This window comes from Chlorocebus sabaeus, chromosome 3, assembly GCF_047675955.1.
Source record: "Chlorocebus sabaeus isolate Y175 chromosome 3, mChlSab1.0.hap1, whole genome shotgun sequence".
Classification (NCBI taxonomy): domain Eukaryota; kingdom Metazoa; phylum Chordata; class Mammalia; order Primates; family Cercopithecidae; genus Chlorocebus; species Chlorocebus sabaeus.
Genome location: NC_132906.1, coordinates 24,385,022 through 24,403,526, shown reverse-complemented (window position 1 = coordinate 24,403,526; position 18,505 = coordinate 24,385,022). Strand labels below are relative to the sequence as shown.

Sequence of the window (18,505 nt, the reverse complement as noted above, 5' to 3'; positions counted from 1 at the left end):
ATTGGTACTATAGGAACCTTTCTTTTAAAAAGAATCTCATTTGTTCTTCCCCTGCCACTTACCAAAGCCTTCAATTGCCATTTCTCACCCTCCAAATCAAAGCTAACAATGTGTTGTTTATTTGTGTATAATTTTCTCCTGCTTTTAACATATACAATTTTTCTTTATCTTTCTAACATTTTTTTCCAAAAATAGGATCATATTTCATAAAGTTTTCCACATCTTGCTTCTCTCCCTTAATATGTCATTTAAAGCCCCCAAGTTAACTTTTATAAATCAAACTCATATTTTATAATGACTGAAAAGCATTCTAGAATGCAGAGACACTACCAACATTCGACAGTTCTGTTACTGCTAAGCATTCACATGGTTTTTAGGTTTTGTTACTATGAATAATGCCGTAATACATATCCTTGAACATATGTCTTTAATCACTGGTTTAATAGTTTATGCTAAACTTGTACCAGAGATTGACATAAAATTTCTCAATCTAGCTATTTTTCCCCTCTTCTGATGATCAAGTCTCCATAGGCTTATTTCCAGAATTCAGAATATTTTACTAAGGATTTCCAAAATAAAGCCACCCTCCACCCTTGTTAAAGTTATCCTTGGTGGGTGTGGTGGCTCATGCGTGTAATCCCAGCACTTTGGGAGGCTGAGGTGGATGGATCACCTGAGGTCAGGAGTTCAAGACCAGCCTGGCCAACATGGTGAAACCCCATCTCAACTAAAAATACAAAAATTAGCCGGGCATGGTGATGCATGCCTGTACTCGGGAGGCTAAGGCAGGAGAATCGCTTGAACCCCGGAGGTGGAAGTTGCAGTGAGCTGAGATCGCGCCATTGCACTCCAGCCTGGGTGACAGAGCGAGACTCCATCTCAAAAACAAACAAACAACAACAACAACAAAACAAAGTTATCCTTATAAATCACAGCTCAAATGTTACCCTTCTAACTTCTAATTGCCTACAAAATAAAGTCCAAATTTCTCAGAATGCATTCAAGACCTTCTCTAGGGGAGGACGAACATAACTTCCCACACTCATTTCTGTTTAGCTCCCATTCTTCTCTTGCTTTAAACACCGGTATCCTATACTTGGCAACAATGAACAAGAGCCATTTTCCCAACAGTGCCCTTTATCTCTTGCTATTGTGCCTTTACCCACTCTTAGACATTCTTATGCACCCCGACATCCCTTCTATGAAGCCTTTGCTAATAAAGACAAACAGAAGTTATCATAACCTCTTTTGTGCTTCCAGAGCTCTTGGTACATGGTTTTCTTAAATAAGATGATTTATTTGGAATATTTTTGGATTTACAGAAAAGTTGCCAATTGTAATACAACTGTATACCCCTCACCCAGTATACCCTAATGTTAACATCTTATATTATCATGATATATTTGTAAAAACTGAGAAATCAACATTGTTATATTACTATTAACTAAACTCCAGACTTTTTTGGATTTCACAAGTTTTCCCACTAATGCCCTTTTTCTGTTCCGAGATCCAATCCAGAACACATGTTGCATTTAGTCATCATGTTGCTGTTGTGTAATGTCTTGAGTGCTGTTGTTCCATACATTTTATCTAGGTTTTTAGTTATTTCATAAAGGAGGGTATAACTGGAAGCAAAGTCTAAGATTAGCTTTAAATAAAGCAAGAGGAAAGCATTTTTTTCTAATTTAAAATATATTTATCATCATATTTCAAGGGCAATATTTGTTTGAAAATAAAAGAAAAATCTTGTTCAGTTAAAAAAAAAAATGGGCTCCCAGCTGGTAAATGCCACCAACATAGCTTAATTTTAATTTAAATAAAATAGTTCTTGTGAGGTTACTCAGTGGTATACTGGAAACCTAAGAATGCCATTGCCATTAACAGAGTCCACAATCCCTCAACTCACTGCTTCCTTTTTCTCCTTATCACTTACCTATGAAACTGGATGGAGAGCTGCAGAGATGAGGACATTTACTAAGAAATTCTTTCCTAAGTGGTATGTGAAAAGAAAGTAAATTCATGTTGAGTCACATTAATCTATTGCCTTGGCTGTGTAAGAATCACTAAGAATTCTCACAACCTTAGCAAGAGTTGCAAAATAGAAATACAACAAAGCAAAGGTGAGAAAACAAACCACGTGTCTGCTTTTTAAACAATCTATTGATACAATTCACCACATTAAGAGATTAAGCCAGAACACCCATATGCTCATCTTATAGAAAGCATTTAAAATCCACACCTATTCATCATAAAAACTCATAACAAAGAGCGAGGAGTTTTTTTTAAACTGATAAAAGGCATCTACCAAAAATCTAAAACAAACATTCTAATGGTAAAATATTATAAGGTTTTTCTCAAAAATTATGAATCATGCATTTTATCTCCATTTCTATTCAATGTTGTACTAGAGTCCCAGGCAACACAGCAAGACAAAAAGGAAGGGGAAAAGGGGCTCTATAAACATTGAAATTAAAGAAGCAGAATGTATTAGAAGTACATTAAGTACATTAAAAGTAATGGCAAACAGCGCACTTACTTTTGCACCAACCTAATAGTATGCGTAGATGTAATGATTAATTGCAAAGAGAAAAATCGCCCCAAATATCTACACTAAAATTATCAAAACTATCAAGGGAGCTGAATAGAAAATCAACACCAAAAATCAATTTTATTTCTATATCTCAGCAAAAAAGAGCTTAGAGGTGGCATATTACAAGTTATCATTTACTAATGAAAAGGCAAATTTGTTAGAACAAAACATAATTTAAAAATGTGCAGCCGGGCACAGTGGCTCACGCCTGTAATCCTAGCACTTTGGGAGACCGAGGCGGGTGGATCACTAGGTCAGGAGATCAAGACCAGCCTGACCTACATGGTGAAACCCCATCTCTACTAAAAATACAAAAAATTAGCTGGGCTTGGTGGCATGCACCTGTAATCCCAGCTACTCAGGAGGCTGAGTCAGGAGAATTGCTTAAACCAGGGAGGTGGAGGTTGCAGTGAGCCGAGAATGCACCACTGCACTCCAGCCTGGGCGACAGAGCAAGACTCTATAAAAAAACAAAACAAAACAACCCAAAAAACCAATATCTATATGGATAAAATTATAAAACTTTTGGAAAGGCATTAAAGAATAGACAGATAGGCCAGGTGCAGTGACTCACGCCTATAATCCCAGCACTTTGGGAGGCAGAGGTGGGTGGATCACAAGGTCAGGAGTTCAAGACTGGCCTGACCAACATGGTGAAACCCCATCTCTACTAAAAAATACAAAAATCAGCCGGGCATGGTGGTGTGCACCTGTAATCGCAGCTACTCAGGAGGCTGAGTCAGGAGAATCGCTTGAACCTGGGAGGCAGAGGTTGCAGTGAGCCAAGATCGCACCATTGCACTACAGCCTGGGCGTCAGAGCAAGACTCCATCTCAAAAAAAAAAAAAAAAAAAAAAAAGAATAGACAAATAAAGAAATTCACTGTATTTACTGATAAATGACACTCAGTATCATGAGTATATCTGTTCTCTCCAAATTATTAATCTATTGATCCAATATAATTCTAATGAAAATTCCATTTTTTTCATGAAACATAACCAGCTGATTTTAAAAAGTTATGTGAAAAAGCAAAGGATCAAGGCAAGAGGCTTGTGAAAAAAGAATTGGGCAGGGCAGAGGGGAAGCAAGAGTTTGTTCTCTAAGGTATTATGATGTAATATGAAGCTACTATCACTAAGACGAGTGATATTGGCTCAAGGGTAGACAAATATATCAACATAATAGAGAATGTAATAGAGAACTAAGAAATAGAGCACATTATATTAGCAAGGGTAACCCTTGCATAATCAAGGGTAATCCTTGATTATGCTACAATCACTAATAAAACCTGAAATAGCTTTACTTAACACAATAAAGGGTTATTTCTGTCTTAGTCCCTTTGGGCAGTTATAACAAAAACTGCCTTAAATGGTGTAGCTTATAAACAACAGAAATTTATTGCTCACAGTTCTGGAGGCTGGGAAGGTCAGGACAAAGCACCAGCTAATTCTTGTGTTTGCCAAGGGGCCGTCTTCTGCACAGACAGCACCTTCCTGCTATATATTCAAATGGTGGAAGGGGGAGGGGGTCTCTTTTTTAAGGTCACTAATCCCATTCATGAAGCCTCTCCCCTTATGACCTAATTGTCTCCCAAAACCCTCACCTCCTAATACCTTGGAGGTTAGGATTTCTACATATGAATTATGGGGGGAAACAAACATTCAGATCAGAGCAATTTCTCACTCATAATACTAATTGATGAAGGTCATAGAACTCTCCCTGGTGCTCTCCTCCAACTTGGAGACCTTGGCTGCTTCCATTATGCAACTCCACATTTGGGGCTCTTTGCTTCTGGCCGCAGGATGAGAGGGAACACATGCACATGAAGACACACCTACTCTTAGGTGCCTGTAACACTCCCACACATTCCCATTGGCAGACGCTCAGGCACCAGGTCTCAACACAACCACACAGAAGGCTGGGTAATGAAGTTTTCTGTGTACAGGAAGAAGCAATGGTGTTGATGTGCCAGCATTTTCTCTGCCAAACAGGATGGAAACTTGATATATGACCAAACTGACGTAGTGGATCCCTGAGGAAAATATCAATGATGTAAAAACTCATAATAATAAACAATGCTAAGAAGAAAAAAAAAGTCTATTTCTTCTTTACACTGCACACAACCAAATAATTTTCAATTGAATTTAAAATTTAAATAGGAAGGACAGAAGAAATATAAGAGAATACCTTTATATCCCAGATATCTAGAAAGACAAACCACACAAACCTGGAAGGAAATGATTAAAAAATAAAAAAGCACATCATCAAGAAAGAGAAAAGACAAATTATAAACTACTAGAAGATATCTGCAATACATATAACTGACAAGAAATTGGTATTTAGAATATATAAAGAAATTATACAAATTAACTATTACAAAAATACAAGTAAATTAGAAAAAAATGGGCAGGTGGTCTGAATAAACATAACACATAAGCAAAAATATGAATGGCCAATAATCAAATATAAACAACTCTACTTCATTAGTAAGTCAGAAAATCAAAATCAAAATCACGAGAAGATTTCATTTCATAAAAATTTGATTGGAAAAGTTGAAAAGTCAGAGAGCATCAGGTATTGGCAAAGAGGAAGAACAACAGGAAATCTTTTCCACTGCTACTGACAATATAAATTGATACAAAAAACTTGGGGACTGATATGACACTATCCTATGAAATTAAAACTGTGCATATCCCATGAAATGACAATTCCACTTGTAGGAAAATGCTTTCATGTGTGAACTATGGCTAGATAGTTCAACACAGATGATAATCTTGAGAATACAATACTGAGAGGAAAAAAACAAGATTCAGAAGAATACATCATATAGTATATCATTTTTATAAAGTTGAACCAGGCAAGTCTAAGGGTATTGTTTCAGAATTCACACATACATGTGTTTAAAAATCCATGCTATAAAGAAAAACAAGGGAATGAGCAAAAGTCAAAATTTAAGGTAGAGGATACCTTTGATGATGTGGCAAGGGGGTGGGGCAGAGAGGAGTACACAAGGATCTTCAGGATGTCAAGAAAGTTGGACTTTTTAAGTGGGGTGATGGGTTCACAGGCATTCATTTTATTATATAATAAACCAGGATTGGCATAAATATTACCTTATGCATCAAATATTTAATTTTTAAAATGAAAACACACATGCATGCACAAGAAAAAAGAAGTAAGTACTCTGTAAACTGACCCATCAGTCAAGAGAGCTGTTGATTTTGCAGTTGCCTAGGAGCATAAAGACGGAGAGTATATGTTCTCTTTTTACACTGAGTCTATAGTGAGATCCTCTGTCCTAATAACATTTTAAATTTTGTTTCCCTTTTGCAATTACCTAAAAACTCCTCACAGTATAATGTATTCCATCTTTACTCTTTATTTAATATCAAAATCTTCTTTTATTTTTTTCTCTAGTGGCCAGGTTCTAGCTGCTCTTCCTAGAACCTCTAGGCAAGTTCAAGTGCTACAGAATCTTACTACAACATATGAGGTAATTTCTCCCTAATTTATGTTTATATTGGTTTCATTTTGTATAAGCACTGGGTGTTGAGTTTCCTCCTGTATGTTGTCTGGCTTATATGTATCTGGTATGAACTCTTCTTCTCATAGCCTTGTCTCCCTTCTCATAATCACATGACTTTGTTGGTTCCCCAGATCAAAACTTCTTCACTTGTGCTATTGGCTTTCCAGCCATTTTCATAATAGTACCTTGGGATTTAAAGTGTGCACTTACAAAGATGCTACAATAACAGAAATTAAAATATTTATAAATAAAAGCTTACTCATAAAACAATGGTTCTTAACCAAGGATGTACCAAAAACACAGAGTACATTTATTAAAATTCTCACCCATCTCACCCATCTCACCCAAGATGTAGAAAACTGACAAGAATTACAGAATGTTAATGGCAGTGGTGGCCACTGGGGGAGGCATGGCCAGTTGTAGTTGGGGAGGCACGACTGGGGCTGTGTGTTCCACGGAGCCAGCAGAAGTCAGGAAGAGGTGAAAGTCCCGCCCCCTTCTGTGATAGCAGGGCGGGAGCCTCATGCTCTCCAGGCGCAGCTACAGCTGCCCAGCTGCAGCTACAGACCTGGACATCCCTGTGCTCTTGGGGGCCAGGAGCAGGCAGGAGCCCCGCCCTCCTGGGCGCAGCTGCAGCTGCCCAGCTGGGGTTGTGGACCCAGGCATTTCTGCCCTCTCACTGTTCTGAGAAGACCCCCCATTCTCCTACACGCTCAGAAGTGCCTGCTCCCGCTGTCTGGCCTCTCCGAGTTCCTGGTGCTCACTCCAATCTTGGAGTAAAATTGAGGCTGAACCTAGGTGCTGTCACAACCTGGCTGGCTGTGTGCATCTCAGGGCAGCACTGACATGCTAGCCCCCTGGGTACCGACGAGCACAGGAGGGAAGCCAAGGGGGTTGCTGAGGGCATCTCGGCACTGGCCTGCAGGCCCCCTCAGCTGGAAAAGTCTGGGTGCCATAAATAGCTGTAGGAGGCAGACAGGCTCCTAGGCAGAAAAGGGCGGGTCCCTGGTGAAGCCCCACCTTCAAGCCCAGGAAGGTTGCCAGTCCTGTGGACCACAGTGGGAGCTGATGGTGCTTTTTCCACACCTGCCCATGGCCATCCATGAACCAATCAGCACGCACTTCCTCCCATCTGAAGCCCATAAAAACCCCCAGACTCAGCCAGAGTCTCTGGAGAGACATCGAGAGGACCAGCTGTAGAGAAGAGCCACCCACTCCAGGGTCTCCTCTCTGCTGAGAGCTAACACTCCTCAGGACACTGGCTGCAGAGAGGAGCTACCTACTGTGAGTCTCCTCTGAGCTGTTCTATCATTCAGTAAAGCTCCTCTTCACCTCGCTCGCCCTCCACTTGTCCACGTACCTCATTGTTCCTGGGCACTGGACAAGAACTTGGAACCTGCCAAATGGTGGAGCTGAAAGAGCTCTAACACAAACAGGGCTAAAACACGCCCCTTGTTTGCCACATTGTGGGTGACAAGAAGGAGAGAAGAACTGCAGCCTTTTGGGGAGGTCAGACCTAAGAGCTCCCTGAGGCAGGACAATGACACCCTCTTTAGGGCTCTGTGGTTCCTGATGTCTCCAAACTTCCGGGTGCCACCACCTTCCCTGGTGCCAGCCATGGAAGCTGCTTGCAGGACACCTGGTCTAGCCACACCCTTGCAGGGAGCCAGAAGATGCCCACCCTGCCGCAGCCAGCATGCCTCACTGTGTGCAGTAGCTGGACCCCACACCTGTTGGCTCACACACCCCTCACCGCTCAGCTTGCCCTTGGCAGGAATGGGACCCAAGCCAGTAGCACGAGATGAGCACAGCCTGCCAAGTTGAGTGGCTTAGTGGGCCCGAGCAAAACTTAGGCAAAGGCGCCACTGACCACAGAGGTTTCTGCTGGTAAAGCGACCCCAGGGATCCCGTAAAAATACCATGGTAGAAAATTGATAGCTCCTTGTTTGTTAGTGTTTTCCAAGAAGCAGAGGTCAAGACCAGACTGCAGGAGCAAGTGATGAGGGGAATGCTGTTGGTGGATAGAGGCGGGAGCTGGAGAAGGCAGGGAACATCATCAGACCATGTTGTAGCTCTGACACCTCTGCAGAAAGGAGGATTTTGTGTGGAGAATCTCAGACGGTAGGGCAGTTCCAAGGAAGGCTGGGCTAGGTCAGTCTCAGTGGTGAGTCCTTCAGCCAGTCACCTGTTACGGGAACCCCATATCTGGCAAGAAGGGGCCTGCATGAACACTTCCACAGGTCTCAGTTATCGGCTGGCTGCAGCCCTGAAACCACATGGCCTCAGCTTCTAGTGGGTCACCAGGACAGCCACTGAAAACACCGGCCAACTGTGCTTCTCTCAACCGAAGAGCTGAGTGGTGCACATTCACGACCACCACATCATGGTAAAGAGGAAATACTACAAGAGGAAGCATCAGAGATTTAGAATTCGGGCTCTTGTTCTGTCACTTCTAACTGTACGACTTTAGATGTTAGGTATGAACCTTAATTTCTTCACCTGAACAATGCAAATAATAACACCTGCCTAGTCTATATCAAAGTGTTATAATTATCAAAGGAAATGAGTATGAAAGTGCCTTGAAAAAGTACATTAAGGTCGTGGGGGTGGTGGCTCACGCCTGTAATCCCAGCACTTTGGGAGGCTGAGGCGGGTGGATCGTGAAATCAGGAGATCCAGCCCATCCTGGCTAACACGGTGAAATCCCGTCTCTACTAAAAATACAAAAAATTAGCTGGGCGTGGTGGCGGGCGCCTCTGGTCCCAGCTACTCGGGAGGCTGAGGCAGGAGAATGGCGTGAACCCGGGAGGCAGAGCTTGCAGTGAGCCGATCGCGCCACCGCACGCCAGCCTGGGTGACAGTGAGATTCCGTCTCAAAAAAAAAAAAAATTAAGAGAGAAAAAATAAAGTCCATAATTAGATACATTTTTAAAATTATATTCTTTTTTTTTAATTATACTTCAAGTTCTAGGGTACATGTGCACAACGTGCAGGTTTGTTATATGTGTATACATGTGCCATGTTGGTGTGCTGCACCCATCAACTCGTCATTAACATTAGGTGTATCTCCTAATGCTATACCTCCTCCCTCCCCGCTCCCCACAATAGGACCCGGTGTGTAATGTTCCCCTTCCTGTATCCAAGTGATCTCATTGTTCAGTTTCCACCTATGAGTGAGAACTTGCGGTATTTGGTTTTCTGTTCTTGCCATAGTTTGCTGAGAATGGTGGTTTCCAGCTGCATCCATGTCCCTACAAAGGACACGAACTCATCCTTTTTTATGGCTGCATAGTATTCCAGGGTGTATATGTGCCACATTTTCTTAAAAAGGAACAATGACATGATAATTATAAGAACACGAAATTTTTATTAAATAAAATCAGTTTAATCAACTTTCTTTCTAGACAAAATTTGTTTCCTTTCAAATATCTGATGTACACATGCAATTTTATAGTTAAGTCATGAATATAGTCATTCATTCTTCATTGTCTCGTCAAATATTTATGGATTATCTTATACATTCCAGGCTTTTTTTTTTTTTTTTTTTTTTTGCCACTAAAGTTATAGAAAGGAATTTTTAAAAGCTCACTGCAAAATAAATGTTTATATTACCATGTGTGTGGATGGGGACCAGCGTCAGGTAGTGTCCTTTTCATGCTCCTTATAGATAAAACTGTCATGGCTCTAGCTACAGATTAGAATGATGTGAACAACTCTTTTTTAATTTTATCAATTTTGCCCCCTAAACTGTAGATTGTTCTCTGGCAGCCGGTAACAGCTGACCTTATTGAGAAGAACAAACAAGTCCATTTTTTTGTAAATTCATCTGATGTCGACAATGTGAAAGCCCATTTAAATGTGAGCGGAATTCGAAGCAGGTAGGCACTATTCAATGCATATTGAGTAGCTATTATAAACACCTACTACGCACTTGACTAGGGTATGGTATAATTGCTTCCTGGAACAATAAAATGTATTAACCATGGCAGCATAGAAGTCTCTGACTGGACCGAATGGACTGGTGATAAAGCCTAAGGTCCAGCTCTGTGATCTTGGATAAGTGGTTCAACCCCTCATGTCCTTGGTCCCTTATCTAAAATGCAGGTTAGACGCAATGATTGGCAAAGCCTCTCAGTTCTTTTTTCTCTGGCGACTCTGTACCCAGACTCAGGGAGCAAAATTGTCATTTGCCTTGGTAGGCTTTGTGATATCTCCTGAAAAAGCAGCTGTGGGAGGGGATTTAGCTTCTGCTAATTCTTCTTCACAAAGACAGTGAGCATTTCTGAATGTCTGGCTTTAAAAAGTGTAACAGGTGGTTAGACTCTGCAGACATCTCGGGTTAGTCTGGCACTGCCCCTTACCACCTACATGACCCTGGGGGAATTATTCACCTCTCTGTTCCCAAGTTTTGTATATTAAGGGTAAAAACAGCACCTACCATGTAGATTAGAAATGATTTCCTTTTCTTAAAAAGTGTATCAGGTGCAATTTCTGCTTAGAGTCTAGCCTTCTTCCTATGGAGTCTCCTGTCTAATATCTCCTCTCCATATCCACTGCCCAACTGCCAGTACCTTCCTGGTGACCTGGCCCCTTCCTTGAGACCATGCTCTCTTCTGTGTATCAATGGGTGCCCCCTGGATAATATGCTATGTTAATTATTAGTAATATATTATAGAGTATATTATAGGTGTGTACTGTTTTCCAGGAACTGTGTGCTGAACCTTCCTATTAATTGACATTGTGTCTATTAATCTTAACCCCAAATAGTAGATGCAATCCCCATTATATAGATGAAAAAATATCCTTACTTATAAAGGAATTTTTCAGGGTAAATCAGAAATAACATGGCAGAGTTAGGAGTCAAACTTAGACCTTTCTGATGTCAATGCTGCGGCTTTTATTTATTGGCCCAAATAAAAGTAAAGAACCCTTTATTAGTATGACGGCTAACTTTCAACTTGTTCATCTTAGGTGATAGAATGCCTGAATTCAGTTAAAATATTTGCCTGGTTAACAAATGTGGTGCTCTGAAGAGAACTTGAATGAGATGCCTTTCCTGTACTTCCCTTTTCCTGTTCTATTTCTTTGGCTCTGCAGAACATCTGGTGCAGGTCAATGGGGAAAAAATAAGAAAAAAAAAGAAAAGGCTTTCCTGCTGCTTCTTCCTCTTTAACTGAAAACAGCATAATACAGTGATATTCTGGATTGAAGAAAGGTACATCAATCCATATGTTCATATAAAAGTCACTGAAGAATCACCATTGAGTAATGTTGGTAATGATGGGAAAAGGTGGTTTTTATGGAGGTTCTGAAAATGTACCTAATAGGAGCTACTTTTTCTCTAGTGCCCATGTAGGCTCTATGGAAAGGGTTTGTCGATCAGTTTATCACAATGTGAGATGTCGTGCTTTTACCTTGATGAAATGCTTATTAGGTTTCTTAGTGATTTTTTTCTTCATGCTCACCTGCTGTGCCTGCAATGCGCCATGTGGGAAGTTCTACCCTCTGCTTGGAAACTAGCTTACTCTCTGTTTCATCACCTAGTGTCCTGCTGGCAGATGTGGAAGATCTTATTCAACAGCAGATTTCCAATGACACAGTCAGCCCCCGAGCCTCCACATCGTACTATGAACAGTATCACTCACTAAATGAAGTAAGCCATCACACAGCTCTTCAAAGCTACTATTTTCATTTAACCAGCATTGCTATTTCAACCAGGGGAATATCCAAGGATCATAACTGGTAGAAGATGGTAAAACACAAACACACACACACACACACACACACACACACACACACACACTTAGGTTAATTACATGGTGGTCATCTTCCCTGAGAAGATTGCATCATATCTGGTAAACTGCAGGATGTTTGTCTACAGCTAAGAATATCTCTAACTGCTGGGAGTAACACTTTATGCTATGGAACAACAGAAATTCAACAATAGGGGCTTTAATTAAAGCTGCCACCAAAAAATCACCAGTCCAATAAATCATGTATCTTTGGACCATCACCCTAATTTTACTAATTACCAGATTAGCTCACTGAATTAAAGAAATATATTCATTTACATTTAATACACTATAACTAATAGCATTTTATTCATTAGAAGGAAGCTATTTAAGAATAATAATAATGCCTTTGTTCTAATCTTTAAGAAATTGGATTTTTTTATATCAGTACTTACAGGTTCCACTCCTTTTAGAGGGAACTTCAGTAAGGTGCTGATGTGTAGGTGAGACCTCAGCAAGCTTTCACATAATCCACTAAAAGCCATTTCCCTATATTTGTTAGTTAAAAGAATAAATTCGCAAGAGGACTTTCTTTTTTATATGGTATTCTCCAAGTAGTAAAAAATACCTTGATGCCTTTTTATAAGAGTATGCCCCTATATTGCCTAATATAACTATTTTTATCATCTTTGACTAGGTGCCCAGAAACTATTAGGGACCATATCCATATTTTTAAGACATCTAAGACTTAGGTAATGAGAATCAATTTTATGTATATAATCTTTAAAAGCATCTGCTCCTTCCCAGTTAATTAAGCAAGAAGTCAGTATGCTTCTAGAATGTGTGCCTGGTTGATTGATGAGGTCTTATGATTGCACCCCCCCCTTTTTTAAAAATCTCTCCTACATCTATCCAACTTAGACCACCTCTCTCCAGCACCCATCAGCAGGACTGCATGAGCAAACTCGATGCAGAGAGGTTTCATAGGTGGGATTTGCAAAATACAGAAGGTGAAACTGTCACTGCTGTGATAAGTTTGGTGGGAAGAGGGGAATGCCATATTTAGAACTATTTTTAAATATTTGTCAAAACATATTTTAATTATTTTGTTCAAAAAAGTTATGTTTTCTTACCATATCTTCAGGAAAGAGTTGGAATGACACAGGAGGAGAGAATAAGCACACGGCTCTATTAGTTTGTTAGGGCTGCAGTAATTAAAATACCACAGACTGTGTAGCTGAAATCACAGAAATTTGTTTTCTCCTGATTCTAGAGGCTAGTGTCAGTAGGTTTGGTTTCTACTGAGGCCTCCTTCCTCAGTTTGCAGGTAGTTGTGATCTCACATTGTTCTTCCTCATATGGCCTTTTCTTTCCTTTTTTTTTTTTTTTTTTTTGAGACAGAGTCTTTCTCTGTCACCCAGGCTAGGGTACAATGGTGCAATTTTGGCTCACTGCAACCTCCGCCTCTGGAGGTCAAGCGATTCTCCTGCCTCAGCCTCCAGAGTAGCTGGGACTAGAGCCGCACACCACCACGCCCAGCAAATTTTTTGTATTTTTAGTAGAGATGGGATTTCACCACCTTGGCCAGGCTGGTCTCGAACTCTTGAGCTCAAGTGATCTGCCTGCCTTGGCCTCCCAAAGTTCTAGGATTACAGGCGTGAGCCACCATGCCCAGCCTCTTATGGCCTTTTGTTTGTGCACATGCATCCCTGGTGTCTGTCTCTGTATATCTTAATCTCCTCTTCATATAAGGACACCAGCCAGATTGGATTCGTGCCCACTCTAGGGGCCTCATGTTGACTTGATCATCTCTTTAAAGGCCCTATCTCCAAATACAGTCACTTTCTAACCTACTGGGAGTTAGGGATTCAACATACGAATTGGAGAAAGGGGTGTAACATTTAGTCCTTAACTATGACATTCTAGAAAATATCTTGTACTTCTCTTTCCACTCCCGCCCCTATTATTTTCGAAGAGGTTCATAGGAACCATAACAATTTTGCTCCCAGGAAATTCCTCTAAGTACTTCTTTCCCTTTGATCAGTGGTCTCTTGATCAGCCCTCCCTACAAGATGGCCTGGTGGGCAGCACAGGTTATTTTGTCATTGACTCACACCAGGAGATCTTAGATGATCCAGTGTAGGGAGAAAGAAACAAATGGCCAAAAATTACTTCTTAGAATGGCGAGAGAAAAGAGTTCTTCAAAGAATGTTGCATTACTACCCAAGCTTAGTTTGAGAAATGAATAAAGTCTGTCGGTCAAACTGCCTTCAGATTGATTACACAGCCTCTCGTGTTAGAGGAAATCTACTGAAGTATCAATGAATAAATTAATTTTTTTGTGGTAGCTTTCTCAGGTGTATTTATGCCTAGAGGAGTAACACGGGAAATGGAGTTTCAACTAGGAAATTGCTGATGGTTACATTTCTGACACCCCAGACACTGACAGGATCAGTACTTGGTGGCAAGTGGGCAGGAGTCCTTAATTCTCGGCATGGGGACAACCACTCACACCTACCACTCATGCTGGTTATGCGATCTCAGAGAACACAGGGATAAATGGTGCTCCAGTTTTTACCAGCTAGGATTGCTATTTGAAATCACCTCTAGGAAAGTTCCCAGAGATAAAGCCAGGATTTGACTGTTTCCATTTCAGAAGGCATCAGAGTTTAAGAATGGACCCTCAAAAGTTGGTCCACGTTAAAACATAACCCAGTTCAATCCCAGCAATCTCATAGCAGACAATAATGCAATGCTTGCTTTGAAGTGGGTGCCCGCCCTAAAGTCGGATTTTTTTTTTCCTTCCCCTATTATCTTGACAGAACCTCAAAAACAACTGGACTTCCACCTAAGAGAGAGGTCCAGAATCTGGGATAACTGAGTTAGTTTGTTTGTTTTTCCTCCAGATTGTCCCCACCTTTGCCTCTCATCATTCTGCCAATCTCACTGTGCTTGCACAGGTCTTTAGTGGGAAACAGCGATGCTTCCCTTTATCCTGCGTAAAGACGGTGCTCAGGGCTCCCTTCATCTTGAAAAGTGCATTTTTAAGTCCCATATAAAAGTGAACTTTTGAATGAATGATAACAAGAATTTGTTATCATTGTGATGACTTTAAACATAACTTTCAGGGGCCATAGTTTAAAGATTAACTTTTCCTACCTCGTTATAAGTATCTTAGCACTTTTTCACTCTTTCCCAAAACCTTGACACTTATGAAAACTTTAATTTTATTAATTTCCCTAAACATCAGAAGAAACACCCCCCCATAAGTGCTTTAGGTCCTCATGCATTCCACATACAGAGGTTTTCCTTTCTCTGAAGAAGTTAGTTGCTTCCTTTGGTCAGGGAAATGCTTTGAACTTGCTTTGTGACTAACCTCTGGTTTCCATTTTGCTAGATCTATTCTTGGATAGAACTTATAACTGAGAGGTATCCTGATATGCTTACAAAAATCCACATTGGATCCTCATATGAGAAGCACCCACTTTATGTTTTAAAGGTATGTTGTGGGGAAAGTCGTTGATCTTTCAATGTGAGGGGAGGGATTAATTCTCCAGCGGTGTTTGTTAAAACTTGAGTTTCTTTTCTTGAGTTCTGAAAATATTTGCATTACAGGTGTTCCTCAACTTTAATACCTGGCTATTTAGGGGTTGGCTATTTTTCCCATTAATAATACAGTCTTGTCCTGGTCTGTATGTCCTAATCTCTTCCCACAGGACACCAGTCAGTCTGGATTAGTACCCACCCTAAGGGCCTCATGTTAATCACCTCTTTAAAGGCCCTATCTCCAAATACAGTCTCTTGGGGGTTAAGGCTTCAGTTCTAGATGAACCCCAGTTCTAGAATTAACTCTGTTTCTGTTTATGTGACACTGGATAAGCCATTGTAACATGTCCATAAAATGAAGGAAGTGGTGTTTATTGTTTTCAAGTCCTTGTTTTATTTTCTGTTACTGGACAAACACTATTTCTGTTAGTGGACAAACACTAACAGAAAATAAAACCAGGACTTGAAAAAAATAAAATTAAAAATTAAAAAAGTGGTGCAGCTTTTTGATGCTAATTTTTAAAAACTGATACATAATAATTGTACATGTTTTTGGGGTACATGTGATTTTTTTTCTCCCTCTCTCCCCACGTGTGATGTTTTGATACATGCATACAATGTGTAAATCTGGGTATTTGAGATATCCATCATCTCAAACATCTATCATTTCTTTGTGATGGGAACATTTTAAGTTTGTCTTCTAGCTATTTTGAAATAGACAATAAATTATTGTTGATTCTAGTCACCCTACTGTGCTACTACACACTAGAACTTATTCCTTCTATCTATTTTGTCCCCACTAATCAACCTCTCTGTATCCTCTTTTCTCAGCCTCTGGTAGTCACCATTCTACTCTCTACCTCTATGAGATCAACTTTTCCACTCCCCATATCAGTGAGAACATGTGGTATTTGTCTTTCCCTGCATAGCTTATTTCACTTAACATAATGACCTCCAGTTCCATCCATGTTGCTGCAAATGATAGAATTTTATTCTTTTTAATGCCTGAATAATATTCCATTTGTATATATGTACCACATTTTCTTTATCCATTCATCTGTTGAAGAACACTTAGGTTGATTCTATGTCTTGACTATTGTGAATGGTGCTGTAATAAACATAGGAGTGCAGGTATCTTTTCGATATACTGATTTCCTTTCTTTTGGATACATACCCAATAGTAGGACTGCTGGCTTACATGGTAGTTCCATTTTTAGTTTTTTGAGGAACCTCCACACTGTTTTTCATAGTGGCTGTACTAATTTACATTCCCACCAACAGTGTACAAGGGTTCCCCTTTCTCCACATCCTCTCCAGCATTTGTAATTGTCTGTCTTTTGGATTAAAGCCATTTTAACTGGGATGAGATCATACTGCACTGTGGTTTTAATTCACATTTCTCTGATGATTAGTGATGTTGAGGATTTTTTCATATACCTGTTGGCCATTTGTGTGTCTTCTTTCGAGAAATGTCTGTTCAGATTCCTTTCTCATTTTAAAAATTGGATTATTTATGTTTTCCTTTTGAATTATTTGAGTTCCTTATATATTCTGGTTATTAAATAGCTTGCACATATTTTCTCCCATTTTTTTCTTTTCACTCTGTTATTTCCTTTGCTGTGTAGAAGCAAGTTTTCAGTTTGATGTAATCCCCTTTATCTATTTTTGCTTCTGTTGACTGTGCTTTTGAGATCTTACCCCAAAAAAATCTTTGCTGAGACCAAAGTCCTGAATTGTTTTCCCAATGTTTTCTTCTAGTAGTTTTATAGTTTCAGCTCTTACATTTACGTCCAATCTGTTTTTAGTTGATTTTATATATATAGTGAGAGACAGGGATTTAGTTTCAATTTTATGAATAAAATTTTTCCCAATACCATTTATTGACAATATTGTCCTTTTCCCAATGTATGTTCTTGGTGGCTTTGTTGAAAATGAGTTGACTGTAAATCTGTGGATTTATTTCTGGGTTCTCTATTGTAATCCATTGGTCCATGTGTCTGTTTTTATGCCAGTACCATGCTGTTTTAGTACTCCAGCTTTGCTCTTTCTGTTCAGCATTACTTTGGATTTTCAAGATCTCTTGTGGCTCCATATGAATTTTAGATTTTTTTTCTCTTTCTATGAAGAGTGTATTGGTGTCGACAGGGATTGCATTGAATCTGCAGGCTCCATTGGGTAGTATGGACATTTTAACAATATTAATTCTGAAGCCCGTGAGCATGAGGTATCTTTTCATTTTTTTGTGTATTCTCTTCAGTTTCTTTCATCAGTGTTCTATGATCTTAATTGTAGGTCTTTCACTTCTTTGGTTAGATTTATTACAGGTCTTTTTTTTTTTTTTGGTCATTGTAAATGGTATTTCTTTCTTGATTTTTCTTTTAGGTTGTCTGCTATTTTTATATACAAATGCTACTGATTTTGTGTGTTGATTTTATAAACTGCAATTTAGTTTTTTGGTGGAGGCTAGGTTTTTCTAAATATAAGATTGTGTCATCTACAACCAAGGATAATTTGATTTTTCCCTTCCCATTTAGATGCCTTTTATTTCTTTCTCTTACCTGTTTGCTCTGGTTAGTACTTCCTGGTACAACTTTTGAAACTAAAGTAAGAGCAGGACAACAAATCCCAGCAAGGGACGAACAGCAGGAAAAGGCTGAAGTCCTTTGCAGTAGGGTTATTATGATGGTTTCTACTCCAATTGCCACCCATTTGGTTATATATTTTCAGTTGTAAAATGTTATGGAAGAGAAGTTGATTAACCTATCTTGGATTGGATGTCATCTCTCTTGAATAAATTGACCTTAGTAAAGGTCAGTGAACATAGCCACAGCCAATTGTTTTCAGAACTAGGAAACAACTCTATGGTTCTGTTTTCTACCTCTTTCTCTTAAAGTTCTTTTTAAAAAGCTCTGGAAAATAATGTAGTCACTAAAAATGTACATTTAATTTAGTAACATATAATTTATGCACAGTATCCCAACATTATCTAAATTGTGATAGGTGAGCTTCCAGTTATTCAAAGATAAGACTTTGGGTTAGGACTTCTCAGTTTTAATCTGTTGTTTACAAGTACTTGCAATGCAGACTCAAGGCAGATATACGAAATGTTGG

General features: G+C 39.6%; 1 protein-coding gene across 2 annotated transcripts in view; it reads left to right on the top strand.

The window, feature by feature from the left end:
• The window catches only part of CPB2 (carboxypeptidase B2), a 52,164-nt gene that overhangs the window by 11,278 nt on the left and 22,381 nt on the right, over nucleotides 1-18,505 (top strand). For both annotated transcript variants that reach the window (XM_037986718.2, XM_007960336.3), the window contains exons 2-5: nucleotides 6,008-6,083; nucleotides 9,870-9,994; nucleotides 11,661-11,769; nucleotides 15,246-15,347. In XM_037986718.2, the coding sequence (XP_037842646.1) occupies nucleotides 6,008-6,083; nucleotides 9,870-9,994; nucleotides 11,661-11,769; nucleotides 15,246-15,347 (412 nt within the window). The remainder of the gene's footprint in view (nucleotides 1-6,007; nucleotides 6,084-9,869; nucleotides 9,995-11,660; nucleotides 11,770-15,245; nucleotides 15,348-18,505) is intronic.